Consider the following 26,957-nt stretch of genomic DNA (forward strand, 5'->3'; position numbering starts at 1 on the left):
TTTGGTAACTACAAGTCCTTTCTTGGAGTCTGTGAGTCTGCTGCTGTTTTGTTCCTTCAGTTTTGCTTTGTTATACTCCAAAAATGAGTGAAATCATTTGGTACTTGTCTTTCTCCACCTGGCTTATTCCACTGAGCATAACATCCTCTAGCTCCATCCATGTTGTTGCAAATGGTAGGATTTCTTTTCTTTCTATGGCTGAATAATATTCCATTGTGTATATGTACCACATCTTCTTTATCCATTCATCTACTGATGGACACTTAGGTTGCTTCCATGTCTTGGCTATTGTAAACAGTACTGTGATAAACAGGGGTGCATCTGTCTTTTTCAAACTGGGCTGCTGCATTCTTAGGGTAAATTCCTAGAAGTGGAATTCCTGGGTCAAATGGTATTTCTATTTTAGTTTTTTGAGGAACCTCCATATTGCTTTCCACAGTGGTTGAACCAATTTACATTTCCACCAACAGTGTAGGAGGGTTCCCCTTTCTCCACATCCTCGCCTTCATTTGTTGTTTCTTGTCTTTTGGATAGTGGCCATCATAACTGGTGTGAGGTGATAACTCATTGTGGTTTTAATTTGCATTTCCATAATGATTAGCGATGTGGAGCATCTTTTCTTGTGCCTTTTGACCATCTGAGAAACAACTTCTTTTAACAGCAGATGCTTATTTAGAGAATAAATATTTGGCCTTATGAGAACTATTTTTCTGCCAAGACAAGTGATACATGTTGACAAAGTTATTTCTTTGTGGTCTCTTTGTGGATCTTCATAAATTTTGTATTGTAAACTTCTGTAATTAGAGTGCTTCACCCAGAGACACACAAATGGCTATAAAATAAATATTCAGTCTACTTTTTTTTTCTTTTTTTAAAATAGGTTTCCTTTCTGTGACATGTGTATTTTAGTGAAAGCATATTATCATGTCAGCTTCCAAATCTGACTTGTTGATTTTTAAATGTTTAAATAATTACATGTAGGAGAATCCACTTTTCTGATTGTATAATTCTGTGAATTTAATACATGCATAAATTCCTGTAATAATTTCAAGAAATGGGATGGAGAGCAATTCCAACACCCTCAGAGAATTCCCTCTGCTGCCCTTTTGTAGGCAAACCCTGGCCAGTACTTGGTCCCTACAAACTGATTTGGTCTCTGTCACTATAGTTTTGCTATTTCCAGGATGTCATATAAATGGAATCATACAGTATGTAATTTTTTGAGACTCTCTTTTTTGTGTGGCAGGATGCATTTTATATTCATATTTTCTGTTGAGTATATGTTTGTTCTTTCTTATTGCTGAATAATATTCCATTGTATGGATATACCACCATTTATTTATCCATTCACCCTTTGAAGGACATCTGAGTTGTTTCCAGTTATGATTTATGAATAAAGTATTGGTTAAACAGTTTTTAACATGTTTTTGTGTGATTTTAAGTCTTCATTTCTCTATGGTAAATACTTAGAAGTGGTTTGCTGGGTCATTTGGCAGATGTGTGTTTAACTTCATAAGAAAATACTAATCTGTTTTCCTGAGTGGCTGCATCATTTTGCATTCCTACCAGTAATGTAAGAGAATTCCAGTTGCTCTGCATTTGTGTCAGCACTTGGAATGGTCAATATTTTTTATTTTAGCTGTTCTAATATGTATATTTCACTGTGCTTTTAATTTGCACTTTCCTAATGACTATTGATGTTGAGCATCTTTTCATGTGTATATTTGCCATCTGTATGTAGTTGTGAAGGTTAATTTTATGTGTCAGCTTGACTGGGCCATGAGTACTTGGTCAAACATTCTTGGTGTTTCTGTGAGGAGGTTTTTGGATGAGATTAACAGTAAATCAGTAGGCTACGTAAAAATTGCCCTTTCCAATATAGGCAGGCCTCATCCAACAGCTGAAGTTCTGAATAGAACAAAAGGGCTGACCTTTGAGGGAGAGAGATTTCACCAGCCTGACAATCTTTGAACTGGGACATTAGCTATTTCTTACCTTTGGACTTGAATTGAAGCATATGCTCTACTTGGGTCTCCAGCCATTGGTCTGGATCTGCACCATCGCTTCTCCACTGCTCAGAATTGGACTAGAACTATACTACTGGCTCTCTTGAGTCTCCAGCTTGCCCTCTCACACTGCAGATCTTGGGACCTGTCTGTCACCATAATCACACAAGCCAATTCCTTATAATGAATCTCTTCTACATATGTGTACACCCTATTGGTTATGTTTCTCTGGAGAACCCTGACCTAGACAATAGTGAAGTGTCTGCTTAAATCTTGCGCCTACTTCTGAGTTGGGTCATTATTTTCTTATTTTTGAATTTTGAGAATTCTTTACATATTCCAGATACAATTCTTATGTTGGATATATGACTTGCAAATACTTTCTCCCAATACATGACTTGTCTTTCATTCTCTTAACAGTGAAGTTTGCAGAGCAAAAGTTTTTAATTTTGATGATGTCAATTTATCAATTATTTTTCCTTTATGGATGTCATATGTCTTATAGATTGCCATGCTTTTGGTGTACTATCTGTGAACTTCTGGCCCAACACAAGGTCATAATAAATTTTTCCATACTTTCTTCTGAGTTTTGTAGTTTTATCTTACATTTACATTTTGAATTCATTTTTGTGAATGGCATGAGGTATAGGTTAAAATTAATTTTTTACTGTATAGGTATCCAATTGTTCCAGCACCATTTATTGAGAAAACTGCCCTTTCTACTACTGAATTGACTTTTTTCTTTAATATTTCATTCCAGCTTCAGTGTCCAAAGGGAGACTTGAGCTCTGTCAAGGAGATTGAATCAAGAGGATGAAGTGTGTCTAAAAGAAGGAAGAGGGGGCTCAACACAAGTTAGGCATTCTTTCCTACGCCATTTACAAGGATTACAGATGTGGACAGCTATCAGTGGCTAGAAAGTGAGCTAGCTATATCATCAAATAAAGATTCAACAATGTTCTCAAAGAGAATAAGGTTCTCTCTTAAGGAGGCAAGAGAAAAGCTGATACACTGTGAAAAAGTTTCAACCAAACATTTCCCCCAATTCAAATCCTGTCTTTGCACAATATTCTGGAGTGTTCTATTTGTGTTCTGAAATCCAAGAAAGATAACAAACTCTGTGTTCTCAAAATACACCTGTAATAATTCTGCTTCCTGATTGTCCCTATTCACAATTTACCTATATGCTTATTCTAATATTCTATATTTATTAGAAAAAGCAGTGGGCATTCAGAGAAGCAGAGGACAGCTGGAAAGTTTTGATGAAAATGAAGCTTACCCACTGGAAATGAATTTTAGATTATAACATTCCTTTTAGTCTGGAAATTTAAAATTAAGTTTTGTCACATTTATATGTTCATTCACTTTTTTTGTGACATTTTGCCAATCCACCCAGGAGCTGGAAATTGATTTCCTTTACCTTAAAAAAAAAGGTTTATTTGCTATAACTAACAATTTGTCTTGAAAACTCAGTTTATTTTTAAATTAAGTTGATCCTTCTTAATTAGGGCCCTTCAAAGTAACTTCTGAACTTGATGTTTGATTGGGGCAGCAGTCAGCAAACAGGGAATAATGACCTTTAGAAACCAGCAACATGACAGCCTGTGGAGGCCATCAAGGTGGGATTCATAGGACCCTTGGGTCTCTCTGTGAACCAAAGTGTTGTGAAAAGTTGTTGGCAGTGATCTAGGGAAATGCTTCTAAAGGTATTTATTGGATTCAAATCTTTAATTGACTGTAAAGACTCAGATGCAACGTCTCTGACTATCCCAGGATATAGACTGTGTGCAGGGCCCTTCTTGTCCTCTCTTGCACCTGGGAAAGAGTCAAGTAGAAATGCATGTAGAATTCTTCAGAGGTTGGTTTCAGGTACTTTTTGTGCATTTATGACTTCAGATGATATGCGTTCAGCTAACTTTTTGAGATGATATCAGCCTAGAAGGGTCTTTGGCCACATGCCCCCTCTGCCCTCCTTCATGAAAGAAGGCCACCTAGTACCACAGGAGCCCATGAGGGGAAGACCCGAAGGATGTGAACCCCTGTCCCCAATGCCAGTTCTTCCCAGGGTGTGCCAGTTATCTAAGCCAGTAGATTCCCTTTTTTCCCTTAAATTGCTTTGAAATGAGGTTCAGTTTCTTGCACACAGGAATCCTTACTAATAAATACATACCCCAAGGCCCAAATGGTGTGCACATACAGAGACAAGTTTGCAGGGGGCAGATAATAATAATAGCTCTCATTTACTGAGAGCTTAATTTGCACCCAGCTCTATGGTGAGTCTGGATACACTATCTCCTTTAATGGTTACAACACTTTTCAGGTGGATATATTACTATCTCCATGTTTCAAATGAGGAAATTGTGTCTCAGAGAGGTTCAGTAACTGACTCATTTGAGCATGGGGCTCATCTTTCTCCTATCTAGCATGTTGCCAACTCTAAAATCTCTTTACGATGAAACAAGAGACTTTGGGAAACTGATAATGGCACATCTAATTGCAAGGCACAGCAGTGGTGAGCCAAGGAGGGAAATTTCTGAAGCAGGTCCTTGTAGGAAACCTTAAACTGCTTTTAGGATACAGGGCAGGAGTGGAGTCCCTGAGAAGCATGTATTTCCAAATGAAAGCCTGTTGTGCTAAATTTTTTAAAATATGGAATTGTGTAAATATTTGGCATGCCATATTTTGGTATGCCGGTATCTTTTTCTCCCTCTTCACAATTTAATCTCATCTCTGATGGTGGCACTTTCTGTTTATGCTGCTGTAAATTGGTGTTTCTGGTACTTGCTGTCAAAAGCATTCTCATAGATCAAAAAATGTTTGCAGCTCCTCGGTGAGCTGATTGTGGATTTGGGGGAAGGATCTGAGTAAAAAGGTAGGAAACTGAGGGAGGAAGTCAGGGCAGGGAGTGGCTGCAGGGGGTCTTAAAACCTGGGCAGGATAAGAGGCTGGGGCCAAGAGAAACTGGAACGTTTGCGGCTGAGCCTGGCAGAGCATCTTCTGGGTTAACATGGTTGCTGCGCATGAAGAAATGCACCCTAGGACTCATTCCTATGTGAGGCTGAGGCCTGGGTGTCTGGGAGGTGCAGACCACCTGCCAGCTCTCTCTTCCTTTACATGTGTCCTATGCATGACTGCAGGGCTCCACACTCCACTGCTTGTCCACCACCTCTTTGATTACTCATTCTCAATCTCTTGCTGGTCCCCCTGTCTCCCAAACTTCCAAACATTGGAACACCTCAGAACTCCCTTCTTGATTTCTTCTCTCTAAACTCTCCTTAGGAACCTCACCCTGTCTCCCGGCTTTAAATACCATTTGCATGCTGACAACTTCCAAATTAGTCTCCAGCACAGACCTCCAGATTCCAAAAGCCAACTGTCTGTTTAGCATCTCCACTTGAAGGCATCCACATGTCCAAAACTGAGCTCCTAATATTTCCCCCAAAACATGTGCCTCCTGTAATCTTCCCCAACTCAGTTAATGGCATCTCAATTTTTCTAATTGTTCCAGAAAAAATAAACTTGCTGTTATCCTTGACCTCCTCTGTTTCTCATCCCCATTTGTAGACTGACAACAAATCCTCTTAGTTCAAAATATATCCAGAATTTTTACCACTTGCACTGCTTCCACCCTCAGAGTAAAAGCCCAAGTCCTTACGGTGTCCTACAAGATCTCACATGATCACAAGGCCTCCTGCCAGATATTCTCCCACCTCAGAGCCTTTACATTTGCTGTTCCATCCACCTGGAATGCTGTTCCCTCTACCTGGAACATTCCTCCCAGATATCCATGTACCTCACTCCTTCACTAACCTCAGACTCTTAACCAAAAAGCCTATCCCCACATACTATTTCTCCTCAGCAATTACTACCATCAACGTATGTCTGTGTTATTACTTGCTTATCATCTGCCTTCCCAATAACAGATTGTAAACTCCATGAAGGCAGGGAACTGTGTCTATCTTGTTCACTGCCATATGCTAAGACAAATGCCTGGCAAAACAGAACTTCAAAACTGTTTACAAACAGAAGGGATCAATGCATGGCCCCTCTTTGCTCGATGTTGCACAAATACCTCAGACCTGATCTGTTCACAACTGAAATCAGTGCCTCCCCCATAGAAACTCTCCCTTTGGTGAGCTCTGAGCATCCCCTTCAATTTCTTCTTCCAAATCCCTCAATCAATCACCACTTCCTACAAACCACCTCCTAAGTGGTTCTTAAATGCATCTTCTTTTTGCCCTGCCTGTTCTCACTCATCAACTCTGCAATAACTACCTGCCTGGCCTTCCTGCCTCTAGAATTTCTGCTCTCACCCCTTCTGCAGTCTCTTCTGTAGAGCTACCATAGTGACTATTTTTGTTGTTTGATAATTAAACTAACTTGAAACATACATGCAGTTTGAATACCTTAATTTTTTGTTCGACTTTCCTTTTCTTCTTATCACTTAAAACATTTCAAGTCTACCAAAAATTTGAAAGAATGAACTCTTATATATCCTACACCAGATTCACCAAGTGATAACATGTTGACATGTTCACTTTATTTCTTATTTCTCCCCCTTTTTAAGTTCTATAGGTCCTCTGTGCCGTGCATTCCACGCAAGCTGAAGTGCTTGAAGGTTGGTTTCCAGCTCTCCATGTCCTACACACCCAAATCTGTTCTTTTCTCTGGACTCGCCTCTGGATTCACACGTGTCTTCTACCTGGAATGCCCTTTTCTCTCCTCTTTCCCAAGTAAATTGTTACTTGTGCTTAAAAATGCAATATAGGTGCTACCTCCTTCAGGAAGCCTTACCTGAGTGCCCTGCCTGGGTGCTCTCCTGATCTCCATTTTTGCCTCTACCCCTGCTCTCAGAATACTGTGTCCTCATGAGATGGGTGTGCCCATCTCCTCCACAAGACCATGAGATAGATGATTGAGGACAGGGACTGTGCCTAGTGCACCTGTGGTATGTCAAATGTGTGTGGAATGAATGGGTGAGAAATGGGAGGAAAAAGGAAGGGAAAGAGGCTCTTGTTCTGTTCTCCAGTCCCAGGAAGAAAAGGATCAGCAAACCTTCACTAAGGAAGAAAACCAGAAGGGACTGTTGATGGTCTCATTCCAGAAATAAAAACAGAGTCTGGTCTCATTGATCTTTCTCTTATCATCACAATGAGGAGCCCTAGAGCCATGTCCCATGTACCTTTGTAAGCTTTCCTAGGCTGAGTGACTTCCATGTTGTGGTTTCCCTATAGTAATGAATAGCCAAACCTTTAGCATTAAAGAGCCTGTAGGTTTGTCTTCAAGACAACAAGAAAGATGGCAGTGGGGAGTCATCTGAAAGCCAGTGTGGGATGAGGAATTCATTAGACAAGGCACATGGTGCCAGCTTCAAAGAAGAGAGAATAGAAAGCTGAGATCCTAGGGCCTGTGACTAGGAAGAAAAGGAGAACTTAGGGAACTGGTCTAGACCTGAAAACTATCCGTTAAGTTCAGAAACAGGCCCCCTGAGACCTGGCATGGGGAGCTGTTTTAACAGATGCCAATGAGTTTAGGCCTGTGCCCAAGTCTGGAAAGAATGTTTCAAGACCTGGAAGTGGCTACATTAGCTCTGCCTTGGAAGAGAAGGCAAAAGTGGGAAGGACTCCAGAAAAATATTTCCAAAATCAGAGCCCCTAAGTTTTATTTTACACGCCAACTATATTCAGTTGGTAGGTGCTTCCAGGATTGCTAAATAGAGAAGGAATCTAAAGCTATTACCAGACTCAATAGGAAGACAAAAAGCACTGTGATTGATGAATCATATCTGCCAGGCGTTTAGGTAAGGAGGTACAGAAAAGTACCTGGAAAAGAATGGCAATAGGAATCAAAGGGAAGATACAAAAGAAGGCTCCTAAAAGATATTGTTGAATGACTTAAACCTCGCAGGGATGTACCTGAGTGGAAACATGGGCTTTGTCATGAGACAGAGCTGACTTAGAATCCTGGTTCTGCCCCATTTCTTAGCTGCATAATCTTCGTCACCTTACAAAACCCAATCTGTAAAATGGGATTGTTCTTCAGATGAAATCATATAACCTACAGTAATAATAGATAATACTTACTTTGCAGCTTCTATGTGCCAGGCATTGTTTTAAGACCTTTACATATAATAATTAATCTGATTATCGTATAACAAACCTAGAAGGTTATTATTGCCAATTTACTGATAAGGAAACTTAAAATCAGGATGGTTAAGGGACCTGCCAAGGGTGACCCAAACAACAAGTGGCAGAGATTCATACCCAGGCAGTCTGCCAAATTCACATTCTTAACCACCTTAATAGATGCCACAGCCAACCACTTTCCACCGCTGATTGTTACCATTATGTGTCACACAACTGACACAAGCTCTGTGATTTAACTTAATTCCAGAAGACTCTCACCCTGAACTTCCCACATGCATAAAACACATTTAATAGGGCACTTTGTCTTAAACCATGCAGGCTACAGGGCCACCAACAGGCCAAGAGCATGGGCTCCCCTGAAGAAACGAGAAAGAAGGACAAGGTCAGGAATTTGGTCTTTAACAAAACAAATCTGGCCTTCTTACCTTTTTGCTATTGCATGAAAAGTCTACTCAAAATCCACTAAAATATACAGGACAGGGAAGCCAGATGAGGGAGTCTTCAGTTTGGGGAGCACTAGCTTGCTTTTGCCTGAGTTGGAATGAAGCATTTTTTTCACAAAATGCCATTAGACTAGGTGTCAACTAACTCTGGTACTCAGGCCAAATCCTATCCACCACTGGTTTTTACAAATAAAATTGTACTGAAACATAACCAGGCTTATTCTTTGATGTTTTGTCCATGGCTATGTTGAGTAGTTGTAATGTAGACCATATGGTCTGCAAAGCCACCTCTCTGGCCCTTTGCAGAAAAAGTGTACTGATCCCAGCTGTCCACTATGGGCCAGATTTTCCATATTTCCATATGGCACGTGTGATCGATCATATGTCCTTAACTAAACGAGGAAGAACAAGATGTTCCCAGGTGTTCACCAGGGGAGGTATGAAGTAGAATGTCCATAAGAGAAACCAAAATGAAAACAAATGTGGCCAGAATCGGATACTGCCTAGTGTGCTCTGAAAAATGTTCATCAATGTTAAATGATAAAATGGTTCAGGGGTTAACCTTAAGCAGATTTCTCTACTGCAGGACTTCTCAGGACCTTTAATTTGTCATTAGGCCTTGAGATTTCTGAGAAGGTGATATAGTTCACAGAGCGTATTTTTCCAACAGGATTATGTTCTTTAGAACATTTTTTGGCAAATGCTGGAACAAAAGACGTATTCAGAATCATGCTCCCTCAGAACCAGAAATGAAAACTATGAGGGCTGTGGCTTAATAAGCATGTTTTTCCCTCAGCAAGAAAAGGGGGAGAGCAAAGAAGAAATAAAGGAAGCCGGAGTGGAATAAAAAGGGTGGAGGAGGGGTGTTTGAAGGGAGAAAGGAAGAAAGCAGGGCCCTGGAGAGACAACACATGAGGAAATGAACATTTGGGTGACCTGACTATCAGAGGGAACAATGTGCCAAAAGCAGGGCAGTGCCCAAGTCAGGATGCATGCTCACGGTTCATCATCACCGTCATCAGCAGCAGCACCGCCAGACATGCCAAACTCACTACCCTGCAGATCCTGTGTTATGTCCTTTACACATATGATGTCACTCAATTCCCATTTTACAGATGAGGAAATAGAGGCACAGATAAGTTAAAGCTTGAGTTAAAGCTTATACAGCTTGTAAGTGGCAGTGCAGATTTAGCTCTGTGAGTCTGTCCCCAAAGTCCACATTCTCACCCTGCACTGCCCTGCTCTCTACTAACTGCCTTGGATGGAGGACTGGAATTGCATTACGCAACCCGGAAATGATACTCTGCAGAAATGAAACACCAAGACATTTGGAGGAAAAAATAAAACCAGCCAACCAATGTCACGTTGGATATTTGGCTGCACAGGGCCCAACAGCTAGAGGATTGAGTTCTTTTCCACAGCACATGTGTTCAGATAGATTCATGTATAAATATCATCACAAATTTCTTCCTCTGTGTCTTTTTACTCTTGTGTTAACTATACCTTCTTATGTCATAAGTAATGTTTCAGGCTATACACCAGGCTTATCCAATGAATTACATTAGCTCAGAAAGTGAGCATAATCAGACATAACTTTGAATGTTACGCTTTAAAAATGTTTTTAAAAAAGCATTTTCAACTCAAACACTGTGACTACTATATTTACAATAAGCCTCTTCTAAGTTTCTACGATTGCCAGTTTTTTTGGGGGGGAGGGGATTGGAACAGCTTCCTAGGACAGATTCCAAAAACATGAATCACATCTCAGTTAAACCTTCTGTAGCTCAGAAACATACCTGCATTAAAATGCTAGCATTATCCCCCTCCTAGCTAACTGCTGATTTCTGAGCTTAAAAACTGAAAATAGTAAATCACACTATTTGGTAGGGGGTCAGGGGCAGATAAACCCAGGTCTGTTAAAGCAGTCCAGGATGTGATAAACTTGTACATTGAGTCTCTTGAATTTGCTGACGGCAGAAAAAAAAAGTTCCATTTGGCATGCTACAAACATAGGCTGGGGGGACTCCTGAAGCAGAGATTGTGTGCGACAGCCTACTTCTAATTTACTTTTTGAGACTATAGCAAAATAAAGGAGTGCTGCAGGAGGGCCACAGTAAGATGGAAAGGCTGCCACCGATCGTAAATTTCTGTTTACCTGGTGAACGGTGAAGGCAGGATTTGGGCTCCTTCGTCCAGAAGAGCTGCAAGGCAAAGCTTTCGAATCGTGGCTGGCCCCGGGATCTGCGCTTCCCGCTGCTGCTGCTTCAGCTGCTCCTAAGATCCCATCGGAAACCCCAAAGGGCTGGAGAGCCCCAAGGCCAATGTTACGTTTTCAAGTTTGTATTCTTCCCCCACCCCACCCCTTTTGTTTGCGTTGACTTTGGAGCGGTTCGAGGTTTCTTCCACCCCTGCGCCCAGCAGCTGGGAATCCTGGCGTTGCGCTGGCGGAGGGAGGCGGCCCCGAAACCACTTCCAGATGTGCTTGGCAGGCCGACTTAGATGCCAGACTTCCTCTCGCATCCTGCTCCAGCAGTCTGCATGCAAATCACTTAGAAAACAGGGCTGCTCTGGAGGAAAAGATTCAAAACAGGAGAAAAGCAAATGGTTAGACGGTGAATTTCTACCAAGAGGTAAACTTTGAAAGAGCATACGTGAAAAATTTAAGTTCTGTCTGACTTTAAGAGTATCTTCACTGCCACTAGCTTCTCCTAGTCGTTAAAATGCTATCGTCCCCAAATCAAAGCCCAAAATAACAATTACTGTCTCATTCTACCAAAGCAAAGATAGTGACGGAAGTTTCAAAATGGTGTTTTGAGCCTGAACATGGAAAGGAATCAGGCAGGGAATCAACCCCACCCAGCTCTGTGCTGTTCTGTGTTTCTGCCATTAATTCTCAGAAACCCAGGAAATGGTGTCAGCCCTTTGCCTGGGATCATGGAATTTATTTCTGCACTGGCCTTCCTCTCTAGTACCTGTAAGGGAATGAGGATCCCTCTGGCTCACTACTCACTTCTAAGGTGTGTGGCCCAATAGAAATAACTGCAAACTACATTGTAATTTTGAATTTTCTAGTAGTCACTTTAAGAAAAGTACAAAGAAGTAAAATTGATTTTAATGAAATATTTTATTTAACCCAATCTGTGCAAAATAATATTTCAACACGTACTAATACAAAACATTATTAACAAGACATTTTACATTTTTTTGGCATTAAGTCTGAAATCTGATGTGTATTATACACCTGTAGCACATCTGAATTCAAACACTAAAGTTTCATTAGAAACAATTGATACGTATTTAAATTGCATAAAATCAACAGTTTAAAAAGTGAGTCCATATACTCAGGTTGTCCCAAACATAAACATTTTCCAATAACTGAATCAAGTATCAGATTTTCTGTTTAAATTCATTAAACAAAGTAAAAGTTAAAAGTCAAGTACTTAGCTGTACAAGTCACATTTTAAGTACTCAACAGCCGACATGGCTAGTGGCTACTGTATTGAACAGTACAGAGCTAAAGGATTTAGTGGGTTTTTTCATACTTGAACTTGGAGAGTTGGAGTAGCATGAATAGCTTCCATTTGAACAGCAACAAAGCCTTTTCCCATCTTCTATTTTGTTTTATTCTCACAACATTCCTGTTTGGTAAATCGAGGAGATGTTGTTAGCTCCAGTTTCCATATTAGCAAACTGAAGTTTTGAGCAAGTTTAAGTCCAAGTTCTCAAAGCGAGTTAGTGATGAAGCCAGGACTGGAATTGCTGTAAAATGCATCTCAACTGTTTCTTACTTGAGGCATGTTTCAAATACTAGGGTTTCTAGCTGCGACTCTAGGGCTATTTTACATAGGTAGTTAGTGCATTCTTCACTTAACACCCATCAGCATCAAGTCACTGTTTGTGAAGAATTATCGGCTGCCCTGGTGGCATTTCCTTATATACTCCTATGCAAAAGCTCTCACACAATCCAGCAAGTGTGTCATTTTTCTTTGGAGCAGGCTTGATGTTATGTTATTTCCTCTTTTGCTTTTATTCCTAGCAAGAGGTACTCTTTTTTAAACCATAGCTTTACTCGGTGATTTAGCTAACAGACAGGGTTGCAAGACATTTATTTTTAGTTGCTACAAAGATATATTTTATACATTGATCACCTGGGAAAGTCACAAGGTTCAGTGGTGGCACAGGTATGCTGAAAATACTGTTTCAGTCCTTACTGCATCCACATGAGCGAAAACATCAACATTTCCTGGCTCAGAGCTTGCCACTACCCTTCCAGAATTATGTGCTGTCAGGAGCAGCAGGATATTCCCTTAGACATGTCCCAAGGCATCGTGGTGGGGAGAACTCCAAGCTGACTCCTGCCCACTCCAGTTTCCTCCAAAGACTGGGTTTTCTCAGTGTTCAAATGCCTGATTCAGTGTAAGAGCTGGTGACTATAGGTTCAGAGTATGACAACCAAATGCTCCTGAGGGGGCTCAGAATTGAAATAATTACATTTTTCCCCACAGATTTTGCTTGTTATTATTCATATTAACTTCCATATGGACCCAAATCTCTCTTTGCATACTCTCTTTCTGACCCCCTACTATCTCCAAATCCAGCTTCTTTCTCCTTTATTTATGCTGAGTAATGTTCTGAGGATACAAGAGGCTTATTATCTATGATGTAGATTTTCACACTGTATGCACAGATTCTTTCCTGGGGAGGAACTGAGGAGAAGAGAAAGAGACACAGGATAGAAGGGACACACTTATTAAGTGCACTACCAGCCTGGGCTCTGGAGACAGACAGACAGACCTAGCACTAGCTCAGACATTACACTTACACGTTACTCAAAACCTCACCCTCAGTTTCCACATCTATAAAGTTGGGAAGCCTCAGGACTCTCCTGAGGGTTGTAAGACATCACTCATACAAAGTACTCAGTAAGGACTCAATACGTAGAAGTTACTATTATTATTACATGAAGACACCCTAAGGTATGAACTACGGAAAGGAACTCTAACAGTAAGTTATTTCTAACTTTCTTTATAAAGTCCAACTGAGATATGACAGTTGCAAACACTGCTGGTAGCCTACTTAATAACCATCTGTGCTTCTTCCCTTCAAATAGAAACAAATGTTGCTTCTTTGAGGCAACAATTGCTAGTTAAAAATATCTCCTCAGATGCCCTGCAGCTAGAGTGGCATGTGAGCAGAAGCCTGCTGGCTGTGACTTCCTAGAAAGCTGTTGTTTTCCTGGCAAAGAGCTGTTTGGTGCCCCTTTCTTCCTGCCTGAAACCAAGCATCCGTGGCTGGAAGGAGAGAAGCCATCGCACAGCTCTGAGGCTCAACGGCCCAGGCTAAGCTGCCACAAGGGGTCACACGGAGACAGCGGTGTTGCGTCAGGCAGGGTCCTGCAAGGCACAGATGATCCCCTCTGATGGGCTGATAGTGGGACCGAAGAAAAGGCACTGTTTGAAAAGGTATAGTCCGCATTAGGGAAGCATGGTGAAGAGGTGGTGGGGTGGCCTGGGGTTAGCCATTGCAGGGAGCCATTACCACCTCTAGCCCTGAAGGCCGAGGAAGCGAGTGGTTACCAACTGGGAGAGGGTAGCTGTTAGGACAGGGCTGCCCGAAAGGAACACCCTGTTTTGGCCCACATGAAAGGGACTAGGGAGCGAATTATTCTAACCTTACAATCTCTGTTTGGCCTCCCACTGGCCAAATTCAACTGGAAGTCAGAGGGCAGGGGGACTCAATTGATGTAATGCATTTAGGCCAGCCTCTCAGGGCACCCAAGGTGAAGAAGAGTGGAGAGAAGATCTGTAGAAGCAAATGGAAAGTATCCTTGTACAATGTGGCTGGGATCTCTTGGCGTTGTGTGATTCAGTAGCCCTGCACATTTGGAGGGTAGAGCCAGAACAGAGGAGGAGACTGTCTCCCTGATGGCACTGGGAGTTGCCATAGTAGCCCTGAACTACTTATGGAACATATAAGTATATGAGAAGTATAGGAGGAAAAGAAACCCTTATGTGAATAAGTCACTTTGGTCAGGTCTCAGTTAAATGCCTGAATGCAGTCTTATGTGATCTATACGCACCTCAAATTGCAGTACTATTAGTCAACACAATGTACAGCTGAGTCATTATTATTCCATGTTTAGTTCTTATTAGTTGAAAGCCAAATGTTAGTCCTATCTTCTTACCCCATGGGTCTGCCCTGGCTGAGTGTATGCTTTGTAGTAAGGTCCTATATAAAGTCTGTGAAGGGTGATAAAGCAATGGGAAGGAAACGAGGAGGCGTGCTGTAGTAACAGTGGATGGCTGCACTGGCTCAGGCTAACAAGCCTCTACCCATTACCTCTGTCTCCCAGCGCCGGACTCCAAAGATCACCCTCGTGGAGCAGGAAGTACAGCTACAGAAGCCCCAGTTTGTTTCTTTTGCCTGGTGGGACTCAACAATGGGTCATCTCCTTACCTGAGCTTAGGTGCTCCGGACTCTTCCCTGCTACCCCCTGAGCTGCAGCAATTGCTCCTGCATCTGATGCTTTGCACCTGGGGTCCCTCTCACCCACACAAGAGGACTGGTTTTCTTCCTTGGCTCTTGCTCCACTTCCCTGTTCGGTGACCAGGGTAAGCTACCTGGCTTGGAGACCTGCTGTGCTCTTGGCAGCTGACCTCTCCATGCTGGGGCCACAGCTCTGCCAAGACCCATGGCTGGAGCCCTGCCATCTGTGCACAGGCCTCTCAGACACCATATGCTTCCTTCATCTCAGAACAGTGTCTGCCCAGGCTTTCTGCTCTTGAGTTCTGGCTACCTGCTGGTGCTCCCCAAATCTCCTTCTCTGCCAATAAGCCCTTGGCCTGAGTCTTCAACTGAAATTAAGGTATCCCTTGGACATGGCAATTTACACTCTTGGCTGAAAACACAGCATTGTCTGCAGCTCCCCCCTCACACTCCCCACAACCCACCCTCCCCCTGCCCCCACCAGTACCAGTCATTCCCTCTTGGACTAAATCCTCAGTGGCCTATGGCTCAGGAGGAGTAGAAACAGTAGTAATAGAATGAAAATAATAGTGATGATAGAAGTAAAACAATCTACCACTTACTAAATGCATTGTGTAAGTCCTTGCTTTGCATGGCACCAGCACAAATTTCAGTTACTACCATTTACTTTAATAACATCAGTCCCCCAACAACATATTTCAAACCTGCTGCGCAGTATATTAACTGCAATTGCTAACGGGCAAGCATTGCTGCTAGCTTTTCAGTCCACAAAATCACTATGCAAATAACAGATCCACATCATGATCAGTGACCAGTCAAGTTTCTTCTTCGACATTCTGTCAGTAATTGGTCACCGGACATCTGTTATTCAGTTTATCTACAGAGACCAAAGCATGGAAGTGTGTCACTGCCTTAATCCCCATTATAAACTCATGTCACAGAAATGGGTAAGAGATTTAGCCAACAGAGTTAAAACTGAAGCAAAGAAACACAAAGTGATAATGGTGGGAGCAAGGTTGAAATCATAGGTAAACGGAGGTAGAGAAGAACCAGCTGCCATGGGAGGACACTGTCACTATTCAACTCTAGATATGCAGCCAGAAAAATTTAGTAAAGGTGACTTGATGAACCTAAAGAAGGAAAATGGTTGTGATGAACAGGATGAAAATTTCTGGAGGAAGTGAGATGGGCAAAAAATTCACATGAAAGGCACTCTCAAAGACGTTTCATGACATTGCAAGTGCAAAGGACAAAATACGGGAAGCCGACCCAAACTTAGAAAGGAGTATGACAATTTGTCAGGTCACAGAAAAGATGCTCACTCCGTACAGCAAGTTATATGACCAGAAACTAAGCACTGCTCAAACTACCCTGGATAAGTTTTATACAAAAAATAACCCATTTAAGTCTCCATATTTCTAATGTTTTAAGTTACAGTTTTAAAGACAAATATTAAGTGTACTATTTTTTCATCTCCCTAGATGCTTAAAACCAGTAAGAGTGTTTAAAATATTTTAATAGATCTTTACATTTTAAATCTTTAAAATGAACTTTTAAAGATTGCAGAACAATTGTAATTTTTCCCACTGAGAATTAAGATCACTTTGCAGAGTTTCAGCTTGCATGGTCATTTTTACAGAGCTACACTACCACGGAAAGCAAAGACTGCCAGTACTTTACATATATGACCTCATTTGATCTTCAAAATACACTAAGAAATCGATGCTATTACCATCCGCATTTTATAGACAAAGAATCTGAGGCTCAAGGAGGATAAGCAATTTGTCGAAGACTACACAGCTAGTGAGTGGCTGTGCCTCTTGGGTGCCACATCCTAATTCCCTAACTCCTGTGTTATATTGAGAGTCCAGGTATATGATGGGTGCTGGAATGGGGGGAGTGGGAGTGAAGAAGAGAACGTGTTGAGAGATGAAGGTATCCTCTCTAGTGTAACCTCAAAAGGCTAGAGCAGCATTATCCAACAGAACTTTGCTTTCTATGATATATTTATATAATATAAATATTTATATAATCTATAATCCAAAAATATAATATATTCAACCCTCAGTATACACATAAATCTATGTGTATCTCTAAATACATCTTTTCTTGACCCTCCAGGATTGCCCCATCAGATTTCAACATTTGCTGAGGCGGGCCTAGTTGGTTAGCTCAACCAACTCTAATTAGCAATCTCCCTCTTCCTTGCCTGCTTCTCATTACCGAGACTGAAAACAAACAAACAAACAAACAAACACCATTTTCCCTGACTCCTGTAGCCACCTTCCTGCAAAATGACCCCCAGTGCCTATTGCCTCTTTTTTCTCTGGAATAGAACCTTGACTATTAGCTGGGCACATGGTCATTCTAAATAAAAACTGTGCTTCCCAAACTTCCTTCAATTAGCTGTGGCCTTATGACTAAATAATGGCTTATGGGATGTAAGCGGAAATAATCTGTATGATTCCAGAATGATAGAGAACATTCCTTTTCCTTACTCTTTCCTGCTGGCTGGAATGTAGGTGTAACAGCTAGTACTGGAGCAGCTGTCTTGGACCATGAGTTGGAAGGAAGAATTTGAATCCATGAAGTCTACAAATTCCTGAGGACTTGGTGAAACACAGCTGCCGTGCTGACTTTGGATTACCACATCCAAAATTCATTTATATGGAAGAAACATAAACTTTTAAAGCCATTATTATTTTAGCACTTATGTCGTTACAGCCCTGTAATCTTAATATGCCAAATGCCCCAGTTTTGGCCAATGAAACTGAAGGGCAGTTGTGCTGGGTGGCTTCTTGGTAAGATGCTTTTCCTCCCTGTAAAAGAAGAGTTATATTTCTCCTTCCTGGCTGTCTTCCTGCTTCATGCCTTTGAGCATGGTTGTGAGGACACAACACCTAGAGTTGCAACAGCCTTCTTATGACCACAAAGGAGAGACGAAGAGAAGTTCATAGCTGCTGCCCAGAACCATGACACCATTAACTGTTGAACTAACCCTGGCCCCACCTACCCCAGATTCTTCATGCAAGATAATTAAGAGCCTTATTCAGCCACTATTTGTTGGATACTCTGTTACTTGTGAAAGCATTTCCAAATGACATATTCTCTTGTTACAATCCGCATGTGTGTGTCCCTCCAAATTCATATGTTGAAATCCTTCCCCCAAAAAATTATATATTAAGAGGTGAAAATTGGGGAGGTGCTTAGCTCATGAGGGTGGAATTCTCAGGAATGGGATCAGTGCCTTGATAAGAGGCTCCAGAGAACTCCTTGCTCCTTTCACCCTGTGAGGACACAGTCAGAAGGTGTAAACTATGAATCAGGAAGAGGTGGCCATGCTAGCACCCTGATCTTAGACTTCCAGGCTCCAGAGCTGTGAGGAATAAATTTCTGTTGTTAATAAGCCACCCAGTTTGTAGTAATCTGTTACAGCAGCCTGAAAGGACTAAGACGTCTCTATTGCTCCTCCAGTCTTTCCTTTTCAGTAGGATCCTTTCTCTGGGCCCACAGTCGTGCTCAAATCTCACCCATGCAAAATCACAAGAACAGCTTCCCTGTACTCATTTCTCCCCACCGGCTGTTGTTTTTTCTTTCCTTTCATGGGCAAGTCTGTAAAAAGTTGACTACACATTTTATCTGTGCTTCCTTACTTGTTATTCATTTCTCAGTCTTCTCTGGCTTCCTTCCTTCCTCCCATTCCCCTGAGTATTTTAATCTAGGCCACTAATAACTTCCTAATTTGCAAATCCAAGAGAGACATTTTTTTTCTCATCTGATGTCTCTGGCTTTTGGCTTTGATAACTACCTCTGCCTCTGTGAAACCTGCTTCACCTGTGGCTTCTTTGACATTACCCTCACCCAGTTCCCCTTTGACCTTAATGGCTACTCATTCCCCATTTCCATCATAAGTGTCTCCTTCTGTAGCTACCTCTTATATGTTTACTTCCTTAGGGTGCTATTCTGCCTCCCTCCTCTCTTTCTCGGTTTCAAAGATTGAAGGTTCTTTCTTGAGAATTGGGACATAGTCTAAGCTCCTCACTTAAACAGAACTGAGTCAAAGCTGTATTGGTAAAATAACTTTCCCATTGGATTAAACACTTTATCATGTATTAAATTATATCCTTCCCTCCAAATGTTGAAGTCCTAACACCCAATACCTGTGAATGTAACCATATTTGAACACAGGGCTCATGCAGATGTAATCAAGTTACTATGAGAACATTAGGATGGGCCCCAATCCAATATGACTGGTGAACTTATAAGAAGAGAAGAGAGACAGTCCACAGGGACAACACCAGGCAGTGGTGTCCAATCAGAGATGGGAGTGATGCAGCCATAAGCTAAGGAATGCCTAGGATTGATGGCCGTTACTAGCAGGTAGAAAAGAGGCAAGGATGCATTCTATTCTACAGCTTTCAGAGGAACCATGGCCCTGTGGACACTTGAACTTTGGATTTCTGGCCTCTAGAACTAAGACAACAAATTTTTGTTGTGTTCAACCACCTGGTGCTTTGTCACAGCAGTCCTAGGAAATGAATGCATACTTCCTCCATTGTTCTGCAACTCCTTAGCTAAGCAACCAGTTATAACCTATAATCTCCTTTGTCTTAATATTTTTGCCTTCATCTTTCCCCGAGTTCAGTTTTTCAGATTTTCAAATATCATAAATCAGTTGTTTATTATTTTTCTACATTTGAAAATCAACATTGGGTTTGCAATTATTAATTTATTCCTTAGTCTTTTGTTATAAGGGCATTAAAAAAAAACTACTATCTTCTTACAGCACCAGTCATAAAAGTTTGGACATCTTAACCCTAAACTCTCAGAATTAAGTACAGTTCTCTAAATGTTTCAAGTTTTATGAAAAACTTTGTTTTATCTCAACTTCTCCATTATTGTTTCAAGTACATAAAAACTTTATTACAAAAACGTTTAAGAGCCTGTTATGTGACAAAGAAAAACATTAATACATAAATATTCATAGCTTCCTTTCTTTGTTCCCAGCCATCTTTCCCTTCCCTTTCCAAGTTCTCCTTCACCATATTATAAAACGGGGTTATTAACCATTGAGAGGAAGAACTTGAGATGCAGGAACTGAAAAGAATACTGATAATTCCTTTTAAAAAGAGAATCACCTCTTAGAAAGTTTAGATGATTGGAGAAGGTGGGGAGGCATGCTTAGGTTTGAGGGAGTTAGGGAAGAGAGGATGAGCTAGGCAAATAAGAGAAATTTAAAATTATAAAAGATGAGGAAAAATGAATTTTAGGAAATTTGGTGTACATTGTGTGTATTCCCTGTTAGGTACCTTCTTAAGAGTGTGAGGTAGGAATTTTAAATGCTTTCAGCCTTTTTTTCCCCTGCAGGAGGACTTGGATCTCTTTGAATGTGATTCTGTGCAGCATCACTTGACATTGAGAACCAGCCATATTAGGGTTACGTGACTGTGATCGGAGGAAGTACTGTATAGTGGTTAGGCGTAGGAGCTCTGGAATCACAAGCACCGCGTTTTAATCTTAGTCCCAAAACTTTTCTGTTACGTGCCCATGGAAGAATGACTTAAGAGTTGCCTCATTTCCCCATCCGCGAAAAAGATAACGGTACCCATTTTACTGGATTGTTGGGTGGATCACATGAATTAATACACAGAAGGTAATTAGGACAGCGTTTGGCAATGAAAAACCCTCAAACTGAAAAAGCTTTCGCGGCTCACATCCCTAAACTCGGCATGGCAACCCCAATCCCTGATGCACCTGATTTGCCCTTGCGGGCTTAGCCCGGACCCTCCCTAGGGTGTGTTTAGCCACAGCCGGCGCGCAGCCCTGCATCGCGGTCCACACTCCCGGGACTCCTCCCAAATTCGCCGGCACCCTGGACGCTTGGGCGCCTCCGGCGCGCACGTCACCGCCCCCCCCCATCCCACTGCAAAGTCAGGCTTCCCTCTCTTTTTCCAATTTCGCGGCACTTCGAACCTCTAAGCAAGCTCTTCTCCGGGTGTTGTAATTGTTTAAAATGCCTGACTCGCCCGCACATCCTAGCTGCTCATTAAAGTGGCCGTAAAGGAAAACACTGTCCCCTTCCCGCAAACACAAAAAGGGGTGCGCTGGGTAGCGAGACACTTGGTCGGTAGAAGTGTCCTTCCACCCTAATACCCGTTGCACGGGTGCCAGGAGCGGACACGTTGTCCGGGGGTTGGGACAGGGCTCCGCGGCCAGTACCCCTCCGCTCCCCGTAGGCGGTCGTCGTGCCCAGGGCACCCGCCGTCACGTGACGCCTCCTCCCGGGAGCACAGCTGGAGGCGGGTCCCCGCGCACCCCCGGGAGCAACGGCGCCCGAGCGGCCGCGGAGCATTGTGGGCAGAGGGGCGGGGGTTGGGAAGATGGCGGCTCCCAGCCTCCTCAACTGGAGGCGGGTTTCCTCCTTCACGGGGCCGGTCCCCCGCGCCCGGCACGGACACCGGGCCGTGGCCATCCGGGAGCTGATGATCATCTTCGGAGGGGGCAACGAGGGCATCGCGGACGAGCTGCACGTCTACAACACGGGTAGGCGCCCCGGCGGCTCCTCGGCCCCGCCTGTGGGAGCTGCGGAGGGGGAGGGGAGGCGAGACGGCGGCCGCGGCCCTGACAGCTGTCACCGCCGGGTCACTGCCTCCTCGGACGGGCGGCCCCGGCCCCGCAACGTCCCGGGAGGAAGCTCCGTTTTCCCGGGGCCCGCGTGGCGGGCCCGGACCCCGAGCGGGACACGCCGGACCTCAGGCAGGCAGTCCCGGACCCCCCCGCTCCGGCCCTGCCGGCGGACGTAGGCAAAGAGACTGTTTCCAGCCGCCTGGGCCGCTTCCCGAAGTCTCGCCCCCCGCTGTCAAACACCAAAACCGTCTACAAACCAAAGGTCCTCCAGACCTTTCCCGTCTTTACCTTTCCTTGCTTAGGTGGGAGAGACTAGCTCGGGGTCCGGGTCCGCGGCGTGGGCCCCGGGAAAACGGAGCTTCCACCCGGGACGCTGCGGGGCCGGGGTCTCTAGGTGGGCGTGGGGAGGGAAAACTAGAGGCCTTCTGGTATTTTCACCCCAGATGCAGCCTCGTATCTGGCAGGTGGCAGCCAGGATTTCCACCCCTTTGGCAGTAGCCTCCGTAACTGGCGGGGAAGTGCCCGGGGTTGGTTCGTGTACGGGACCCGCGCCTCGCAGCGTGCTTGGGTGCGTGTGGCAAATGTCAGCCGCGCAGCACTAGGAGAGAGGATTGTCAGCTCGAACACCGCGGCTAATCCCAAATGCCCCTGGCTGGGGAGTCCTGGCCTTTGATTTGAGTTCCTCGTAGAATAGAAAGAGGTTGGAATTTCATTTTTCCCACTTGTAAGTGAGCCAGCTATCGTGAGGAAGCGGTTTCCTTGGTGTAAGGCTAATTACTTTATTTTGGATCCATGTCATGTTCAGTAACTTTTCTTTAACCAAGTAACTTAACCATAGCGGTCATTTAAGGTTAATGAAGTAGTGGAGTAGGGAAATTTTTTCTTTTTTTCACCGTCTGCTCCTCCTGGCACCCAGCATATAAAGTTAAAATGTTATTTGACAATTTGGTGTAGTGTAAATGTAAAACTCCTGGCTTGGGAATAAGTTAGACCTAGTTTGAATTTTGCTCTGCCAGTTGCCCAGGATCAGCGCTAAAGTTACAGAACCTAAGTGTTGGATTTTTCACTTGTAAAATGGAAATAATGGTACTCACCAAGCAGGGTTTTTGTAAGAATTAGATGATGTAGATCAGGGTTTTTCAACACAGCATAGCAGCACTATAGACATTTGTTCATTTTTATTTTTTCTGATTGAAGAATAGTTGACATTTTGAACCAGAGAATTAATTGTTGTGGGAGAGTGCACTGTATATTGTAAGATGTTTGACAGCATCCCTAGCCTGTATTCACTAGTTGCCGGTAGTACCCCCCACTTCCATTTATGACAACTACAATTTTTAGTTTACCCCTGGCAGGGATGGAGGGGAGAGGGGATAAAAGCATCTCCCATTCAGAACCACTGATACCGTGGTACATATCAAGTACATACTCATAGTTTGTGATAACAGTTTATTATAATTGGTTTTAATTTTATTTTGGCAACTAGTTACCAATCAGTGGTTCCTACCAGCTGTTAGAGGAGACATCCCTCCAGGCTGTGCTGCCCATGGATTTGTCTGTGATGGTACCAGAATATTAGTATTTGGGGGAATGGTTGAGTATGGAAGATACAGCAATGAGTTATATGAGTTACAAGTAAGTGTATTTCAAATTCTTTATCTCAATGTGAAGCCTTAATAATGGTACGTTTCATAATTCCTCTAATGATTGCAAAATATTTCATTAACATACTTAAAGTAGTGTGAGCTTTACATTTTACAGCTTTAAAGAAAATGTTTCCACTTCATGGAAAATCCAGTTTTTAATGTAAGTCTTTTACCAATACCCAGTGCAACATTAGCATCATTAGTGTGTAGCAGAAGCACCTGAAAGGCTTGTGAAAACACAGATCTCTAGGCCTTGCCCTCAAAAAGAGTTTTTGATTCAGTATTGTCTGTAGTGGGGCCTCACCATTTGCCTTCCTACCAAGTTTCCCTGTGCTACTGCTGGTCTCAGACCATACTTTGAAAACCTCTGGTTTAATTATAGAAATTGTATCCTAACACTAAATCACTTTTTTTTCTGGCAATACATACAAAAGAAGGGGTTTGACTCCACCAAACCAGATTTAGAGCCCTTTGTGACAGCCCTAATTGACATTTATTCCTGACCTGTGCATATGTTTCCAGGGCTATGATCACAAGGGCATCTGGTAATTAGGAGATGTAAGTGGATTATATGTATTTACAAGCAAACAGTTTTGAGTAAAGAAAGCATCCATAGCCAGAAACTAAGTTTTTTGGAGTTTGGTTTGTTAAATTATCTTTATGCTTATTTAAAAGTTAAAATATACACCAGTCATGGATTACCTAATTTCAGAAAGTAAGAATGCATAAATTCATAGAGGCGGAGCCAAGATGGCGGCGTGAGTAGGACAGTGGGAATCTCCTCCCAAAAACATATATATTTTTGAAAATACAACAAATACAACTAATCCTAAAAGAGAGACCAGAAGACACAGGACAACAGCCAGACTACATCCACACCTGCGAGAACCCAGCGCCTGGTGAAAGGGGTAAGATACAAGCCCCGGCCCGGCGGGACCCAAGCGCCCCTCACCCCAGCTCCCGGCGGGAGGAGAGGAGTCGGAGCGGGGAGGGAGAGGGAGCCCAGGACTGCTAATCACCCAGCCCTAGCCATCCACACCAGAGCGCAGACACAGAGTGCATGCGTGGGGTCCTGGATACTAGGGAAACAGGACAGCAAGACCTGTGAGCAGGTCCCGAAGCCGGCGCCCCTGTGACAAAGAAAAGCGAGTGCTTTTTGAAAGTCTTAAAGGGACAGGGACGCCACAGCTGGACGGAAGCATTCTGGGTCACAGTCCAGCTGGAAATTCCAGGGAACTCCGGGCGCACTAAACCCCTGGGCAACAGCTCTGAGACCCCTCACGGAGGTAATCAGCCAAACAACCCCCCGTCCATTACCCCTCTGGGGCCTCGCCATAGCAGAGCAGCAGCCTGAGGCTGGCCACACCCACAGCAAGGGAGCTTCCTCCATACCGGCCAGGCAAGATACAGAGACACAGTCTACACACAATTGCCCAACACAAGTCACTAGGAGTCGCAATTGTCCCAGTAAAGAGGCCAGGAGCAAGTGGAAAGCTTTAGCTCTCCCAGCTGACAGAAAGCCAATAGCTCACCACTGCATCTATCAACATGAAAAGGCAAAAAATATTTGATCCAGACAAGACTAACCCAGACAGCTTCGACATCTGCTACATTTTCCCCTGAAAAGGAACCTGGGGAGATAAATTTAACCAGTCTTCCTGAAAAAGAATTCAAAACAAAAGTCATAACCGTGCTGATGGACTTGCAGAGAAATATGCAAGAACTAAGGAGGGAGAATACAGAAATAAAACAAGCTCTGGAAGGACTTCAAAACAAAATGGACGAGATGCAAGAGACCATTAATGGATTAGAAAACAGAGAACAGGAACGCAGAGAAGCTGATGCAGAGAGAGAGAAAAGGATCTCCAGGAATGAAAGAATTTTAAGAGAACTGAGTGACCAATCGAAAAGGAACAATATCCACATTATAGGGGTACCAGAAGAAGAAGAGAGAGAAAAAGGGATAGAAAGTGTCTTTGAAGAAATAATTGCTGAAAACTTCCCCAAACTAGGGGAGGAAATGGCCTCTCAGACCACAGAGGTACACAGAACTCCCATGACAAGGGATCCAAGTAGGGCAACACCAAGACACATAATAATTAAAATGGCAAAAATCAAAGAGAAGGACAAAGTATTAAAGGCAGCCAGAGAGAAAAAAAAAGGTCACCTACAAAGGAAAACCCATCAGGCTATCATCAGACTTCTCAGCAGAAACCCTATAGGCCAGAAGAGAATGGCATGATATACTTAATGCAATGAAACAGAAGGGCCTCGAACCAAGATTACTGTATCCAGCACGATTATAATTTAAATATGAAGGAGGGATTAAACAATTCCCAGACAAGCAAAAGTTGAGGGAATTTGCCTCCCGCAAACCACCTCTACAGGGCATCTTACTGGGACTGCTCTAGATGGGAGCACTCCTAAAAAGAGCACAGAACAAAACACCCAACATATGAAGAAGAGAGGAGGAGGAATAAGAAGGGAGAGAAATAAAGAATCATCAGACTGTGTTTATAATAACTCAATAAGCAAGTTAAGTTAGACAGTAAGATAGTAAAGAAGCTAACCTTGAACCTTTGGTAACCACAAACTTAAAGCCTGCAATGGCAATAAGTACATACCTTTCAATAATCACCCTAAATGTAAATGGACTGAATGCACCAATCAAAAGACACAGAGTAATAGAATGGATAAAAAAGCAAGACCCATCCATATGCTGCTTACAAGAGACTCACCTCAAACCCAAAGACATGCACAGACTTAAAGTCAAGGGATGGAAAAAGATATTTCATGCAAACAACAAAAAGAAAAAAGCAGGTGTTGCAATACTAGTATCAGACAAAATAGACTTCAAAATAAAGAAAGTAACAAAAGATAAAGAAGTACATTATGTAATGATAAAAGGCTCAGTCCAACAAGAGGATATAACCATTATAAATATATATGCACCCAATACAGGAGCACCAACATGTGAAACAAGTACTAACAGAATTAAAGGAGGAAATAGAATGCAATTCATTCATTCTGGGAGACTTCAACACACCACTCACTCCAAAGGACAGATCCACCAGACAGAAAATAAGTAATGACACAGAGGCACTGAACAATGCACTAGAACAGATGGACCTAATAGACATCTACAGAACTCTACATCCAAAAGCAACAGGATACACATTCTTCTCAAGTGCACATGGAACATTCTCCAGAATAGACCACATACTAGCCCACAAAAAGAGCCTCAGTAAATTCCAAAAGATTGAAATCCTACCAACCAACTTTTCAGACCACAAAGGTATAAAACTAGAAATAAACTGTACAAAGAAAGCAAAAAGGCTCACAAACACATGGAGGCTTAACAACATGCTCCTAAATAATCAATGGATCAATGACCAAATCAAAATGGAGATCCAGCAATATATGGAAACAAATGACAACAACAACACAAAGCCCCAACTACTGTGGGATACAGCAAAAGCAGTCTTAAGAGGAAAGTATATAGCAATCCAGGCATATTTAAAGAAGGAAGAGCAATCCCAAATGAATGGTCTAATGTCACAATTATCGAAATTGGAAAAAGAAGAACAAAAGAGGCCTAAGGTC

General features: G+C 42.7%; 2 protein-coding genes across 13 annotated transcripts in view; one reads left to right on the forward strand and one right to left on the reverse strand.

Annotated features, from left to right (window-relative positions):
• The window catches only part of GLT8D2 (glycosyltransferase 8 domain containing 2), a 35,006-nt gene extending 23,864 nt beyond the window's left edge, over positions 1-11,142 (reverse strand). For 2 of the 4 annotated variants that reach the window (XM_073213743.1, XM_073213744.1), the window contains exon 1: positions 10,751-11,139. The gene's annotated coding sequence lies outside the window, so the exon portion shown is untranslated. Of the gene's footprint in view, positions 1-10,750 lie in introns of all 4 variants that reach the window. The other 2 variants (XM_073213747.1, XM_073213746.1) reach the window with 2 other exon arrangements.
• Positions 11,143-21,423: 10,281 nt separating this feature from the next.
• The window catches only part of HCFC2 (host cell factor C2), a 93,238-nt gene continuing 87,704 nt past the window's right edge, over positions 21,424-26,957 (forward strand). For all 9 annotated transcript variants that reach the window (XR_012121546.1, XR_012121545.1, XM_073213734.1 and 6 more), the window contains exons 1-2: positions 21,424-21,624; positions 23,195-23,343. Coding sequence is in view for 7 of the 9 variants with exons in the window: in XM_073213734.1 (XP_073069835.1) it covers positions 21,462-21,624; positions 23,195-23,343 (312 nt within the window). In the remaining 2 variants the exon portion in view is untranslated. The remainder of the gene's footprint in view (positions 21,625-23,194; positions 23,344-26,957) is intronic.

The sequence above is a fragment of the Manis javanica genome, chromosome 10 (assembly GCF_040802235.1).
Source record: "Manis javanica isolate MJ-LG chromosome 10, MJ_LKY, whole genome shotgun sequence".
Lineage (NCBI taxonomy): Eukaryota > Metazoa > Chordata > Mammalia > Pholidota > Manidae > Manis > Manis javanica.